Source organism: Hippocampus bargibanti, linkage group LG04 (genome assembly GCF_051943395.1).
Source record: "Hippocampus bargibanti isolate YZ-2025 linkage group LG04, ASM5194339v1, whole genome shotgun sequence".
NCBI classification, from domain to species: Eukaryota; Metazoa; Chordata; class Actinopteri; order Syngnathiformes; family Syngnathidae; genus Hippocampus; species Hippocampus bargibanti.
In genome coordinates this window covers 2,627,951-2,643,146 of record NC_142737.1, presented here as the reverse complement: position 1 = coordinate 2,643,146, position 15,196 = coordinate 2,627,951, and the positions used below count along the sequence as shown (strand labels likewise).

General features: G+C 39.6%; 1 protein-coding gene across 1 annotated transcript in view; it reads left to right on the top strand.

Annotated features, from left to right (window-relative positions):
- The window catches only part of kntc1 (kinetochore associated 1), a gene marked incomplete at its 5' end in the record, with an annotated part of 60,982 nt that overhangs the window by 26,893 nt on the left and 18,893 nt on the right, over positions 1–15,196 (top strand). Inside the window, 23 exons of the mRNA XM_088993533.1 lie at positions 591–757; positions 839–950; positions 2,109–2,252; positions 2,658–2,714; positions 2,796–2,867; positions 4,497–4,616; positions 4,734–4,877; positions 4,946–5,041; positions 6,310–6,413; positions 6,536–6,638; positions 7,844–7,978; positions 8,050–8,169; positions 9,143–9,215; positions 9,429–9,496; positions 9,575–9,822; positions 10,831–11,003; positions 11,206–11,306; positions 12,075–12,219; positions 12,590–12,646; positions 12,946–13,112; positions 13,227–13,331; positions 14,325–14,453; positions 14,545–14,658. Coding sequence (XP_088849659.1) covers positions 591–757; positions 839–950; positions 2,109–2,252; positions 2,658–2,714; positions 2,796–2,867; positions 4,497–4,616; positions 4,734–4,877; positions 4,946–5,041; positions 6,310–6,413; positions 6,536–6,638; positions 7,844–7,978; positions 8,050–8,169; positions 9,143–9,215; positions 9,429–9,496; positions 9,575–9,822; positions 10,831–11,003; positions 11,206–11,306; positions 12,075–12,219; positions 12,590–12,646; positions 12,946–13,112; positions 13,227–13,331; positions 14,325–14,453; positions 14,545–14,658 — 2,754 coding nt within the window. The remainder of the gene's footprint in view (positions 1–590; positions 758–838; positions 951–2,108; positions 2,253–2,657; positions 2,715–2,795; positions 2,868–4,496; positions 4,617–4,733; positions 4,878–4,945; positions 5,042–6,309; positions 6,414–6,535; positions 6,639–7,843; positions 7,979–8,049; positions 8,170–9,142; positions 9,216–9,428; positions 9,497–9,574; positions 9,823–10,830; positions 11,004–11,205; positions 11,307–12,074; positions 12,220–12,589; positions 12,647–12,945; positions 13,113–13,226; positions 13,332–14,324; positions 14,454–14,544; positions 14,659–15,196) is intronic.

The following is a 15,196-nucleotide window of genomic DNA, read 5'->3' as shown; positions in this document are numbered from 1 at the left end:
AAAGCACCTCAAGATGGTCAAAGAAGAAGGCTATGTTCCTCATCAAGTGTTTAATGCTGATGAAAGTGGCCACTCCATTCCATCAAGCCATCAACGACCATCACAAAGGTAAATACGATAATAAAGCCATCAACGACTTTATTATACAGTAAAGTTTATTTCTTTAATTATAATACCGTAGCACATTTATTATACATAAAATAAGGTATATTTATGTAGTTTTAAGGCTTAGAAAATTACAAAGTAGAAAATTATGTTTCATTTTTCTCATTTTAATGGTTTCCTGGGGGAAATTAACTTTTGGGATACATACTTTTTGCCTTACACACTCTGTCTGGGAACCAATTAAGTTCGTAAGCCCAAGGTATCACTGTATTTTGTTTTTTGTGTGTTTTTTTTACTTCAAGATGGCGCCACGAGAGTGGCTGCCTTTACAGCAGCGCCTGTATTTTGTTTTTCTAATTCCTTCCTTCCTCTACCTTTCATAACTTTGCTGCTGTGAAATGTAATTTTAATAAAGGTACAGCCAAAACAATACAATATAATACATTAAAAAATAAAATAATATCATATGCACGCTCTGACCACAGGATGAGAAATTTGTGGTGGATTACTGCATCAAGGCGCCATGGCCGAGTTTCGACACGGCGGAGAAGATGCTGAGCCACGCCGCCACGCGTTCTTCCTCCTTCCAGATCCACGAGGCCTTGGCCAGACTGGCGACATTCAGCAGTCTTCACGGCCAGGACAAATTCAAGTAGACTCTGGCGTTTTCTGGCAACGTCGACCGCATCGAATTACTGTCGTCATCTTTGTACTTTTTTTGGGTCAAACACAGTGGCATCGCCTGGATTGAGTTCCTGAATGGCACAGACATGTTGGGAGATGTTCTGACTCATCTGCGAGATGGAGACATGTGCGGCGCTCAACTCCTTTGGTTGAAATATGAGGTAATCAGGGATGAGAATTTTCCGCCGATAGGCGGATTTCCGAATTTTCAGACCAAATGGCCAGATAAAACTAAATATGTATTCTCACTTTTTCGCTGTTCATTTCCTGTGTTGGCTGGAAGCGCAATTTTGATTGGATGATCTTGATGATATCGAAACAGATCAATAATTTGATGAGTAAAAAAACAAATCAGGTTGATTCGCCTTTGTGGAGAGACCATGTTGTAATTTGATAGATTCTAATTTGCAGTGAAACAATACCATTGATGAAACCGTCGAATGTCAGTGGCACTATGACAAGTCCCATGCTAACGTTAGCATTAATATACTACTGGCAGCAGAAAGCAAGCGTGCAAGCTAATGAGCAGTGTGCAGGCCAGCTAGCAGTAACCTTTTGTATGTTCCCGGCAAGTTGACTTTTATATTTATATTATTTTATTTATTTTATAAATATATAAACTGGTATATGTGTGTGTGCACCCCCCGCCTTTTTCTCATTTGTCATTGTCATCCCTGGGCAATAGGGAAACAGATATAGGAATGTGTTGAATTTGTTTTTTTTTTTTTAATTAAAAATTAACAGAGAACATTTGTAGATTTAAAGTGTGTTTGGAGAATAACATGTGTGATTAGTTTTTAGAAAAAAAAGTTCTAGGGAAAGTAATGTACATATGTTTTGAATGAGTTGTATAGTTTCGCCAAAAGGTCAGACGCTAGTGAGAATAAAGTATTTTTTGAAAACTGTCATTTAGTTTTAAGAAAAAAATAGTAGTTTTCTAATTAAGGGAGGAGGGAAAAACATTGAATGTCAAGAGTGTTTTTGAGAAAAAGTTCAAATGTCATATTGTCTTATACCTCCACGAAATATGGTTGGTTGAGATTGTTTTGAAAAAAAAAAAAATCAAAAATTTAAAAGAAAAAAACTTATCTTTTATGAATGAGTTATTTACTTGGGAAAAGAAAGCTCAAGTCATTTTAAGCATAAATTCAATCTTGCAAGAAGACTAACAGTATATACAATTGAGATTAAATTTGTCAATTAAAAAAAAAAATGACTGCGATTGTTCCGCAAATCGCTTGATGACAGCTGCAGATGTTATCCAAGCACCGTATCAATAAAGATGATTATTGTTGTCTGATTTACATTTTTCCCCTCAGGGCCAAATTGCAGAAAGTTTTGACGAGAGCAGCCTTGAAGCTGTCCTAGACGCCATTCCAGAGAATCTGCCGTCTGGAGACTTGTGTCCCTGGTTTAAGACCGTGTTTCTTCCATTTGTCCGCAGAGTGCTCCCACCAGGACAGGTAATAATAATAATAATAATAATAATAATACATTTAATTTATCAGCGCCTTTCAAAACTCTCAAGGTCACTTTACAGTCACAGGATTAGTTTTTCTGTGGGTGAGCAGCGGCAGCTACATGCGTCAGCGTTCACTCAACCCAGAAGTAACTCAAATAGATAGAAAGTTAGCTAGCTAACAGATGATTAATAGATAGCTAGCTAGTCAGTTAGCTAACTAGCTAGACAGCTATGTAGCTATCTAGCAGCCAGATAGCTCTAAGGCGCCAGCATTCACTCAACCGGGAAAAACTCAAATAGATTAAGTTAGCTAGCTAACTAATATATAGCTAGCTAGGTAGTGTACCTCCTCTCACATAGAACAGGAAAAAAAAATAAAATAACCTTTTTTTTTTCTTGGTTTCAGAAAATCCTGGCGAAATGGATTGAGCAGCGGGCCCGTAATCTGGAGATGATGGAAAAGGTCAAGGAACTAATTTTCCAATCCAGCCTTCCCCTTGTAGTTTTGATTTGGAAATAAATATACGCTCATGTGCTTTTCCAGGACACCTGGCCACAAAACGGACTGACCCTGGCAGAGCTCGGACTGCCGTCTTTATGGTCATGGATGAAATCTGTGAGTTTTTTTTCCCTACTCTCTCATAGCGCACACAAACCTTTTTTTCTCACGTTTCATCCTAAATCATACTTTCAATTAATTTGTGCAATTAATGACACATGTTAAAAGTACAGTGATACCTCGGTTTACGAACATTTGGTTTACGAACATTGAACATTGAATTTCTGGAGGTAGCAGAGCTGAAGATGTTGAGGTTTTCTTTGGGAGTGACCAGGTTGGATAGGATCAGGAATAAGTACATGAGAGGGACAACTCATATTAGAGGCTTTGGAGAGAAAGTCAGAGAGGCCAGACTGAGATGGTTTGGACATGTCCAGAGGAGAGAGAGTGACTTTATCGGTAAAAGGATGCTGAGCCTTGAACTGCCAGGCAGGAGACCGAGAGGAAGACCGAAGAGGAGGTTTATGGATGTGGTCAAAGAGGACATGAAGGTAGTTGGTGTGAGAGAAGAGGATGCACAAAACCGGGATAGATGGAGGACAAGAAGAAGGGGGAAAGAAGAAGAAGAATTTATGAAAATTTTACCTTGGCATACGAACTATTTTTCGGGATACACACGGAGCTGCCACAATGAGTGATGTGTCGTTCGCGAACGAGCCCGTTCTAACAAGAAAATGGCAGCCGGTTTGTTTTTGTCCTCTATTCCCCGCCCCCAGTCGTCGGTAAAAGCCACATGATTGGTCAAGAACGCAGCAGTGAGGGGAGGTGGTTTAAACATTAAAGAGACAGGCAGACGACAGAGAGAGAGTGACAAAATGGATAAAAAAAACCGTGAAATTTGTACTGGTTTCAACTTTGATAGTTCAAAGGCAGAGTGACTGCAAGGTTAAAATTCCCATCAATCAGTCTCCACAAATAACCCGCACAAGCCATTTGTACACTTGATGCAAAAAGCTATCAACCCAGCGAAACAGAACACAATTGATGAGGAACTAGGTAAAATTATCACAGAGAAAACACCTACAAGGGATCATTCCTCAAGATGGAAAAAGGTTACATTCCTCATCAAGTGTTTAATGCTGATGAAACCGGCCACTCCATTCCATCAAGCCATCAACGACCATCACAAAGGTAAATAAAACGACTTTATGATACAGTACAGTTTATTTCTTTAATTCTAATACCATAGCACATTTATTATACACAAAATAAGGTATATTTTGTGTAGTTTTAAGGCTTAGAAAATTAGAAAGTAGAACATGATGTTTTATGGGGACCTGGGAACGGATTATTCTCATTTTAATGGTTTCCTATGGGAAATATTTTTTTGGGATACACACTTTTCGCCTTACACACTCTCTGGGAACCAATTAAGTTCGGAAGCCAATGCCATCATAAGGTGGCTGTCTCAGAGTCCCGTTTTATTTGGTGTATGAATTGTGTTTGGTGTAGAATGGTGCATTTTCAAACGTTTTCCATATATAAGGCGCATAGGACTGTAAGGCGCACATTCAATGAATGAAAAAAAGTTTTCCAAATATAGTATATTTTCTGAAGGATTACTTCTATTGTTATTTTGTCAAATATTAACTATATTTCTTCTTGTATTATTCACATGAGGGAATTAATGAGAGAAATGAACGAAAGACATTCTGATTCACTCATCTTTTGCGATCCTTCTCTCAGGATAAAAATTACGGCTCGGAAGAAGTGGAGAACCTAAGGACCCTGGTGTCCAACTTGCGTCAACTACTGGACCTCCGCACGAAATACAACTGCAGACTTTCACTTTTGCTCTTTGAGAAGGTTTGTCTTTGATACGCCAATTATATTGCCTACGCACCTTCAGGTGGGGGTATCAAGTGCACCGTGTCTGCTGAATTATTTTGTTCCTATAAAAAATAAATCTAATGTAACCATCAGGGAAAGGTACGCAGTGTTATTTTCCTCATGCTCGACAAAGTGGTGTCTCCGGAACTGATCGCGGCCACGGTGGAAAACAACATCTTGCCTTATGCTGCGGAACATGACATTCCTTTGGATGAGCTTCTTCTGCAATACATCAAGGTAATAACGACAGCACAACCCAGTCGGATATCAACTACTATCATCACTTTTTTTTTCTATTTTCTTAGGATATGTTGGAACGTTGCAGATCCCAAACCACAACAATTTTCACACCATGGGAAGCCAAAGCAGTGGCGGTGCTGGGATGCATGGCGGATATGGATGTGAGTCATGTTTCGCAAACAAATGTGCTAGGCTCAATCTGTCATTCGTAAAATCTTTATTTACTGCCTCAGTGAATTCATAATTGGATTTGATTTGAATTACAGTAAACTCTCGTTATATCGATATCGGATATATCGATAGTCCCGGTTATATCGATACTATTTCTATGCACGTACGGAGAAAATTACATGCAAACAGGGTCGGATATATCGATAGTCCCGGTTATATCGATATTTTTTCGGACTCCCTTGAATATCGATATAACGAGACTTTACTGTATTAGTTTCACAATGGATACATTTACATTTCACAGCAGCAAAGTGATGAAAGTAAGAGGAAAGGAAAATAAGAAATAGAAAAACAATATACAGGAGCTGCTGTAATGGCAGCCACTCTTGTGCCGCCATCTTGAAGTCAAAGCAACAAAACTAAATAACAAATATGATAACACAAAGACACAGTCATTCAATCTTAAGCACTTTTCGCTACTATTGTTACGGCAAACCAGCAAAAGCAATCCTCAATCGTATTTTTTTTTTATTGCTGCGGTTCTATTCATAAAAGCATAACATGTACATGCGTATTATTATTATTATTATTATTATTATTATTATTATTATTATTATTGTTGTTATTATGATTATTATTATTATCTATCTATTAGCTTTATTTATATTTATAAAAGCATAACATGCACATGCACAGTATTATTATTATTATTATTATTATTATTATTATTATTATTATCGAGCTATCTATTAGCTAGCTAGGTAGCTTTCTATCTATTTGAGTCATTCGAGAAAGCTGGCGCATGTGGCTGCCGCTACTCACCCACAGCAAAAACGTATCCTATGACCGTAAAGTGACCTTGAGAGTTTTGAAAGGTGCTTATAAATGAAATGTATTATTATTATTATTACTTTGTGGACCCTCTTTGTTGTATGAAGCAGTTCTAGATGAAAGAGAAGAGGATCAAAGCGTCTTTTTCACCAGTAGATCAGGGACGTCATGGTGAAATGTGCACGTCTGCAACAAGCTAAATGTTGAAAGCAATCACGTAGCTGTAGCATCCATTGATGAAAAGAGATTGTCCTACATAAATCCGCTTCAATTCCAAGCCGCGACGGTTCTACATACGCATCGGCGCTCAAATGAAACAATGAGCCATTTTAATGCTACCTTGTCATTTTTTTAATATAATTTCAAGTGCATATCAATCAAAAATATCCATGAAGTAATCTATATACTGCGGAAACTATTCCCTCAGCTCAAGGTAGATGCGGTTTTGGAGATTATGCAGAAAGCGATCTTCCCCTGGAGTACCGTAGTGGAGGAGGTGGTTCAGCAATACCTGGAGATGGATGGACCAAAGTAGGTCATCACTAACCTCTCTTGGGATGGATTTTTTTTATACATATTCAATCATAACTTTAATGAGTGTGTTTTTTGTTTTTATTTTCATCATCATTACCTAATTTGTGGCTCTAATGCAGGCAGGAACTTTTAAAGGAGAGCTACCGTCTGATGGAAATCCGCAAACTTCTGCGGGGCTACGGGATCGGCAGTTATATCCATTCAACCCCGAATCAAATTATGGTATTGTATAATTAACTTCTGTTATTTGCCTGGGGCACAATTATGAAAATCACTGACCTTAAAGGACAACCGACGTCACTTTTTTGTTTTTTAACTGACTCCAGAAAAACGTTTTATAGCATCTAAAATATCCAAAACACGCAGGCTGATATTTTTATCCAAATGCAAAACACCAATAAAAATGACTTAAAGTGTCCAAAATCTGCAAAAAATTGAGCTGCGAATTGGGCATGTTCAGGAAGTCCCGCCCCCAGTTCGTGACGTCACGCCAAGAGGTCTTGCATTGCTTGTGAATCAAAACAATGGCTTCAGATTCGGAGAATATGCTTTCTTGTTCCACATCCAGTTATGAATATGATTCAAATAGTTCTGAAGAGGAAAGCATACATGTTTGGAATCGATTAAAGAATTATATGTGCCATTTTGAGGCAACATTGGGGGAAAATCTCACACCCAAAAAAAAAGAGGCACAAAATGGCGACCTCCAGTGGTCACCTCCGCTTGGACGCCCTCTTCTGGCATTCTGGCGGCTTTTGGGTGCAACACGAGGTCCCCAGACCAAACAAGTACAGCAAAATACATTGACGTGATGGAAGACAATGCGTCTTTTTTACGGTCAAAGGGTGGTCCTTTAGTGACGTCATGTACGGACTCGTCACCAACTCAAAAACAAGACTTCCTGAATATTCAGCGCGAGTCTTAAAATGTAAAATATAGCTATTTGCGGTGGAATATTTGTAAAATACGCTCAGTAGAACTAATTTGAAGCCATTTTACAAATTATGGACACAACTTGTCCGGAGTCGTCGGTTGTCCTTTAAAGACAACCGACGTCACGAACAAGGGGGTGGGAACCTCTGAGACTCGCCATCCTCGAGGTGATTTTGAAGTAGTTTTGGGACACTTTAAGTCATTTTTATTGGTGTTTTGCATTTGACTAAAAACATCAGCCTGCATGATTTGGGTACTTTAGATGCTATAAAACGTTTTTCTGATGTCAGTTAGGAAACAAACAAATGGTGTCCGTTGTCCTTTTAGAAAAATAACACAATATCAAAAATCGGTGAGGCACTTTTGCATCGCTCACGCTTTTTCAACACTTTTGTAAACACATTGCAATTTTATTTTCCCTTTTATCCCCTTTTTTCACGCTGAATTAATTTTTAGTTTCCACCTTCAGTTTTTTTTTCTTTTTTTTTTTGCAGGTGGTAGTTCGGTACATCTTGAAGCAGGACTCTCCAACATGCCTTCAGGACGCTTTGGCTCTAGCAGAAGCGTACAGACTTCCAACGTCGCAGATCAACTACTTGTATCTCATCCAGCTGATTCGCCAAGGCCAGGTTAGTGTTTCTTTTTTTAAATTCATGTATTTGCTTCGATGCTGAAACTATTTTTTTTCTTTTGTGGGCAGAGTGATGCGTGTGTCACCATGTTGAAGAGTTTGCCCTGTGAAGAGGTCGCCTGCGTTTTGGAGCGTCTCACATCATGGGCCAGGCTGAAACTGGAGGACAAATACCACTTGTCCGATGATGTGAGTTAAGATTCCAGAACAGACAGTGAACCATATTTTTATATTGTGTTTCGTGTCCAAGACATGCAATTAGAAAAAAAATGCATAGATAGGTAGATATTGTAGATGAATACTGTATATAGATACTGTAGATGCTGTCGATAGATACTGTAGATCACAGGTGTCAAAATCAAGGCCCGGGGGCCAAATCCGGCCCGCCACGTCATTTTATTCGGCCCGCGAAAGCGAAATCTAACTTGTGAAATTCCATGATGCTTGTTATAGTCCGAACCAAAATTTCAAATTGTCCCATGTAAACCACAAAAACAGTCATTATTTTTTACTTCAAATTCGAAAACTAGTTATTCATTATTTTGTTGTGTGCTATGTATGTAATATGTGGAGATGATGAAAAATTATATGGTTTCCCAAAATTCATAACGGCCCAAGGGAAACCGTAACTACGATGTGGCGCGCGACAAATACAGTAAAGTCTCGTTATATCGATATTCAAGGGAATCCGAAAAAATATCGATATAACCGGGACTATCGATATATCCGACCCTGTTTGCATGTAATTTTCTCCGTGCATGCATAGAAATAGTATCGATATAACCGGGACTATCGATATATCCGATATCGATATAACGAGACTTTACTGTATGAGTTTGACACCACTGCTGTAGATACATACTGTAGATAGAAACAGATACTGTAAATAATAATAATAATGAGAATAACAATAATGAGAATAATAATGAGAATAATAATAACAATAATAATAATAATAATAATAATAATGATAATAATAATACATTTCATTTATAAGCGTCTTTCAAAACTCTCAAGGGCACTTTATATACTTTAAATGGATAGATAAAGAAATACATAAAAAGATAAATACACACAAAAATAAAGAGAGATAGATAGATAATCTGATCAAAGCTTTTCCGCAGTGAGAGATAAATGTTGCCCTCTTTTTGGTCTGTATTAGCACAAGAAAGAGAAGATGATCATTGCTCAAGTGATGGTGGAAGTCATGAAATTCCAGCAAATTGTACACAAACGTAAGTACTGTACCATTTTTCTCTTCTAATGGCACTATTTGCGTTTGTTGGGTGGGGTGGGTGGTTAGTAAAATTGACCAAATTTGGGTTTAGGCTTGTGCCTGATAGTGACATCTACTGAGACTTAGTTATATACTGTACAGTTCAAATGAGTGAAAAGAATGTAGGAGCGTATACGTTCTTGATCACACCCTTTTTCTACGTCTATTGTAGATGACGCTCTAAAAAGCATGCAGTGCGAAAACGACCTCCACATGTTCAAGGCCATCGCCCATCTGCAGGTGAATGCGGCAAACCAATTCTTACAATACCACACCTCCCTTTTGATTATTCACCACCATTCTTGTGCTTTTCTTCAGGAAGATTTTGACATCTTCTTCACCCCTGCCAATTACGAAGACCCCGAGATCCAGAAACAAATCCGCGAGCATCACATCGCCGCACACGAGCGCACGTGCGGCCAACGCCCATCCACGACCGTGTCGACCGAAGCCGGTCTGCGTCGTCTGGGTCGGTTGCTGCGACACAGCGAACAGGAGCTCTGGTCCGACCTGGCCTTGCGAGCTTTGGGGACGGGCGATGTCCAGAAAGCCCTTACGATCCTCAGGTAAGTATTTTCCTAAAAAGAAAGCATTTTTTTGCTTTGACAAATACAGGTAACATCCGATTTAGGACCAGCTTGACTTACGACCACCCGTACTTACGACCATGACCTCCACACCCTATTTTTAAAAATTGTTCTTCTACGCCTGGTACCGCAACGCGCTAGCAGGCCGGCAACGTGTCGGACAATTTTGGCCAGGCAGCCAGCTAGATCGCTAGCTAGATAGCCAGGTAGATAGCTCAAGTGAGCAACATAATGTAAAAAGACCAGGGAGGACCCATTGTACACTTTCTAATTGACATTATTGATATCTGATTGTACCCATGTCCATTGGGGTTTTGATTATTTTATTGTAGTTGGGTAAATCTGCTGGCTATCTATTAGCTATCTAGCTACCTATCTAGATGGTTTAGCTATCTGGCTGGCTAGCTGGCTATCTATCAGGCTATCTATTCGCTATATAGCTGGGTGTCTAGCTGGCTAACTATTTGCTATCTATTGACTATCTACTAGCTAGCTAGCTTTCTATCTATTTGAGTTACATCTGGGTTGAGTGAACACTGGGACGTGTGCCTGCCACTGCTCACCCACAGAAAAACTGATCTTGTGACTGTAAAGTGACCTTGAGAGTTTTGAAAGGCGCTTAGAAATCAAATGGATTATTATTATTATTATTATTATTATTATCATCATCTCACTCTCGCACAGCAATCAACTGTGTAATGGCACGGGGGAGGTGGGGTGTTGCGTGTCTCTATTCAACATTTTGAATGGATTTCGACTTATGACCAATTCGACTTATGACCGTTTGGTCAGAATGGAACTTGGTCGTAAGTCGGATGTTACCTGTATTTTTTTTATCTTGTATTTTGTCTTTCAGAGATAAATTGAGCCTTTTTTTAATGTTGTTTTGTTTTTCTTTAAATGTCCTTAAAATCCAAAATGGCTTCATTCATGCTCCTCGTGGCGGATCAGTTTTATTTATTTATTTATTTATTTATTTGCCTTCAGCGAGCTCTATGAACATCACAACAACACAGGCACAGGCAAAGTGCTGTTCACCGCCGCCAAAACGCTCTGCCGCATGCTGGAAGCCGACATGCCCATGGTGTTACCCGAGGATTCCGACCTGCCGGCCATCATTTACCACCTCACATGCCAGGCCATCGCCGTGTGCGACCCAGGTCAACATTCAATTGTCTGGAATAAGTTTCAAAAAGAAATATAACGCATAGCTCTCCCTACAGATGCCCCAGATATGTTTCGTAATTCCCTATATTCATAATTCAAACTCTAAATCTACTCCAAAAGGTATAATTTCAAACTCTCTTATGACATGTAATGATTGTTCATTGTTTGTCATGTGCCTCATCACCATGATGACAGACTTGCTGCTAGATTGCTTGGAGCTTTGCAAGTCCACACGTCTCGCCATGGATATCTACCACCAGTGCCAGTTATCAGACAACTACGGCTTTGTAGCCAAGGTCACCATCTTTCTTTTTTATTTATTTAGCGATTGATTAAAATTTGACGCCCCCTACCCCCCCCAAAAAAAAGGTCACAGATTACCTCATTTCTTGCAGCGGTGCTGATAAAGCACTGGTCAGACCTCTGGCAAGGTTTTTGCCTTCCACAAGGGGGCATCATTTGCCTTTTGTCCATGTTAGCGCTTTGTTACAGCTTCAGCAGTTGTTAAATCAATATGTATGTATTTTATTGTATTTTATACAGCCGCCCCCATTTCAGCCTCAGATAACTACAGACCCAAATAACTTGGGAATTAACTATTGTTTTCCTCATGAAAGAAGAGAGTGTAAGGTTTCTTACGCTGAATTCAATGTTTATGTAGTCCTAGAACTCAATATATTGTGGGTTCTGCAATTTAAGTCTTCTTTTCCTTTCGGCTTTTCCCATCAAGGGGTCGCCACAGCAAATCAGTGTCCTCCATCTTTAGAGGTTTGATCCGCATGTTTGTTTTGGCCAAGCTTTTACGTTGGATGCCCTTCCTGACACAACCCTCTGTATTTATCCGGGCTTGGGACCGGCACAAGAAGACTTATGTCCCTTTGTGGCTAAAATTTCAAAAACCCCGGCGCTGGAGTGGACACATTTTTGCATGTACGCCAGTGAATTAATTAAAAATTATTTGGTCATGGATGCTACTAAACTCCTATAATTCATCCGCCCTGTAATTCGACAATAAAAATTAATATTTCTGCATGATAAAATAACTTTTGTTTTGTCGGTCACAGGATTTGGCCTTGGACGCGGCGAAAGATCCATATTCTCAGTGGTGTTTCCAAGATGTCTTTCATGAAGATTGCATCGTTTTGGACCCGGTGTCTGTGTTACCTGTACAATATGAAATCACCGACTGCTTGATTCCCGCCGCTCAAGGTAAATCAAAATATTTGGAGTTGTGCTTTGACATACACGTTTGATTCGTTCAGTGACCAAACTTGGAACTCAAAACGTTTGTATCTCAAATCCCTGTTTCCCATTGAAATGAATGGAAATGCTAGGAATTCATTTTAGCTCCCTTAAAAAATGTACTTTATAAAAACATTCAGTCATAAGATAATTGAACGGAATTAAATAATGAAACATTTTTTTTGATGGAATTTATGTAAGGTAAACTTAAATCATCATTTTAATTGAAATTCTCCCTGGGTTATAGTTAGATTATAAATTAACCTCTGGAAGTGGGATGAAACAATTAATTTGCTTTACATTCAATAAATGCTGTTTCTTCTTCCCATTTTTCCAGAGATCAAACTGTACCCCCTCGACTGTTCCTGTCTCGCTCACTGCTCATTTAAAGATGGTGAGTTATCATCCACGTCCCCCATTTTCAATAATAATAATAATACATTTCATTTATAAGCGCCTTTCAAAGCTCTCAAGGTCACTTTACAGTCGCAGGATATGTTCTTTCCTGTGGGTGAGCAGCGGCAGCCACATGCGCCAGCATTCACTCAACCCGAGATAGCAAGCTAGCTAGCTAGCGAATAGATAGCTCATAGCTAGCAAATAGATAGCTATTAATACATGTCTGTAAGTGTTTCTTGATGTCACCAGACCGCCATTGCACTTGACTGGAAAACCTTGTTTTGATCCTTGTAGCGGGTTTCAACTACTTGCGGCCCCTGCTGAGTCCTCTGCTCAGCATGCTGCAGATGTTACAGGAGTGCAGTCAGCTGGAGTTGGCCCTGAGGGTGCTGGTCAACTCGTATGGCAGCTGCTTGCAGCACGTCACCGCCAACCTTATGGACACCAAGATTAGTGCACAGGTGGAGCCGTCCGTGGCTGTTACATTATAAGCTTAATGACCTGATCCCACAACTCCTTCCCTATATTTCTTCTTACCATGGCTCACGATCATCCTTTTGCCCTCCTTTTTTTAGCTATACGACCCACAAGAGCTGAGAAAGTATAACGTGTCACTGAACGACTTGCGCAAGATCACTACGTCGTCCTTGAACTCCATTGCTGTGTCTCTGCTCAATAAAGTGAGAGTCCCGATGCCGATCTACCGGATTTCCCATTCGTTTAAATCAGAGCACTGCAAAATTTGTGAACGAGGGCCACATTTTTGGATTTTAAAATGGCCGAGTGGCCCAGTTTATGCATAACATGAGATACAGACGCTCCCCTACTTACGAACATTCGATTTACGAACAACGGTACATACGAACATTTTTGTAGTAACATATGTAGTATTCTCTTTAGTTGTACATGTACATATCTTTATCAAGCATATATTTTATTAAATTAAATTAAATTAAAAGCCTTAAACATACTTCTATAAACCTTAAAGGACAACCGACACCATTTTTTTGTTTCCTAACTGACATCAGAAAAACGTTTTATAGCATCTAAAATACCCAAAACACGCAAGCTGATATTTTTAGTCAAATGCAAAACACCAATAAAAATGAGTTAAAGTGTCCCAAAACTACTTCAAAATGACCTCGGAGATGGCGAGTTTCAGGAGGTCCCGCCCCCTTGTTCATGATGTCACGCCAGGACGTCTTGCCTTGCTCTAAAATTAAAACAACGGCTTCAAATGCGGAGAAGATGCTTTCTTGTTACTCATCCAGTTATGAATATGATTCAAATAGTTCTGAAGAGGAAAGCATAAATGTTTGCAATCGATTAAAGAAGTCCTTCCGTATCAATTCGAGCCGTCAGGACTCCAATGTAGCGTCCCAGAAAATACACAACATGGCTCCCAAGCTTCGTTGGAAGCTCAGTAGAAGTCATTTGAAGTGATTTTACAAATTATGGACATAACTTGTCCGGAGGCGTCAGTTGTCCTTTAAACATACATTCCATACAAAATATAGCACTGAACTTACGAACAAATTCACCTTACGACCATTCGGAACGTATCTCGTTCATAAATTGGGGAGGTCTGTATGTGCCAAAAATGTATCATCTGCTCTACCAGGAACACACCATACCTCCCGCAAGGGTAAACTTCTATTTTTCATGTCCCGTAGGTGTTCAACTGGAGGATGGTGGATTGCGATTTGGCCATCGGACTGTGCACGCTTCTCTCAAAGGAAGAAGTCTTTAAGATCCTGTGGAAGTTTATCGACAGTACCTGGGAAAACTATGAGAAAATTTTGGTTCGCAAAATGTGTATCTTCACCAAAACAGGATATTGGTATTGACCGTTAACAGTGATCACAGTTGTTATGACTTCCATTTGTCTTTCAGGCCGTGGCCAAGATCGGGGTTGAGCTTTGCAGCTTGTACAATCACGATGAAAAGTACAAGTTTCTGTCTGTCATCACAGATGCTGAATGGGGCATCAAACTCGCCAAACTAAAGGTATGGTGAAACCTTCACGGTGGCCAACTGGTAAACACGCCCAACCTCAAAATACACAACTTTAAAGGACAACCGACGTCTCCGGACAAGTTGTGTCCATAATTTGTAAAATCGCTATTATATTTTACGTTTTAAGACTCGTGCTGAATATTCCGGAAGTCTTGTTTTTGAGTTGGTGACGAGTCCTCGCGTCACGGAAGGAACGCCCGTGAACTAGAAAGGACACACTGTAGCAGTCTTTGTTTGGTCTGAAAACGTCGTGTTGATCCATGTTGATGGCGAAATTAAAAGGAAAACACATAAATCACGCGATGGTGAATCGTTGTGTGTTGCACCGAGCAACTATTTGGATTGGATTGGATTGGATATGCCTTTATTAGTCTCACAGTGGAGAAATTTACATTTCACAGCAGCAAAGTGATGAAAGGAATGAAAGTAGAAAAACAAAAACAATTCCCAGGAGACAAATAATTTGATATTCACTGACAAAAATTCCCAGGAGACAAATAAGCCCATTTCCACTCAGCTTTGTCGCCGT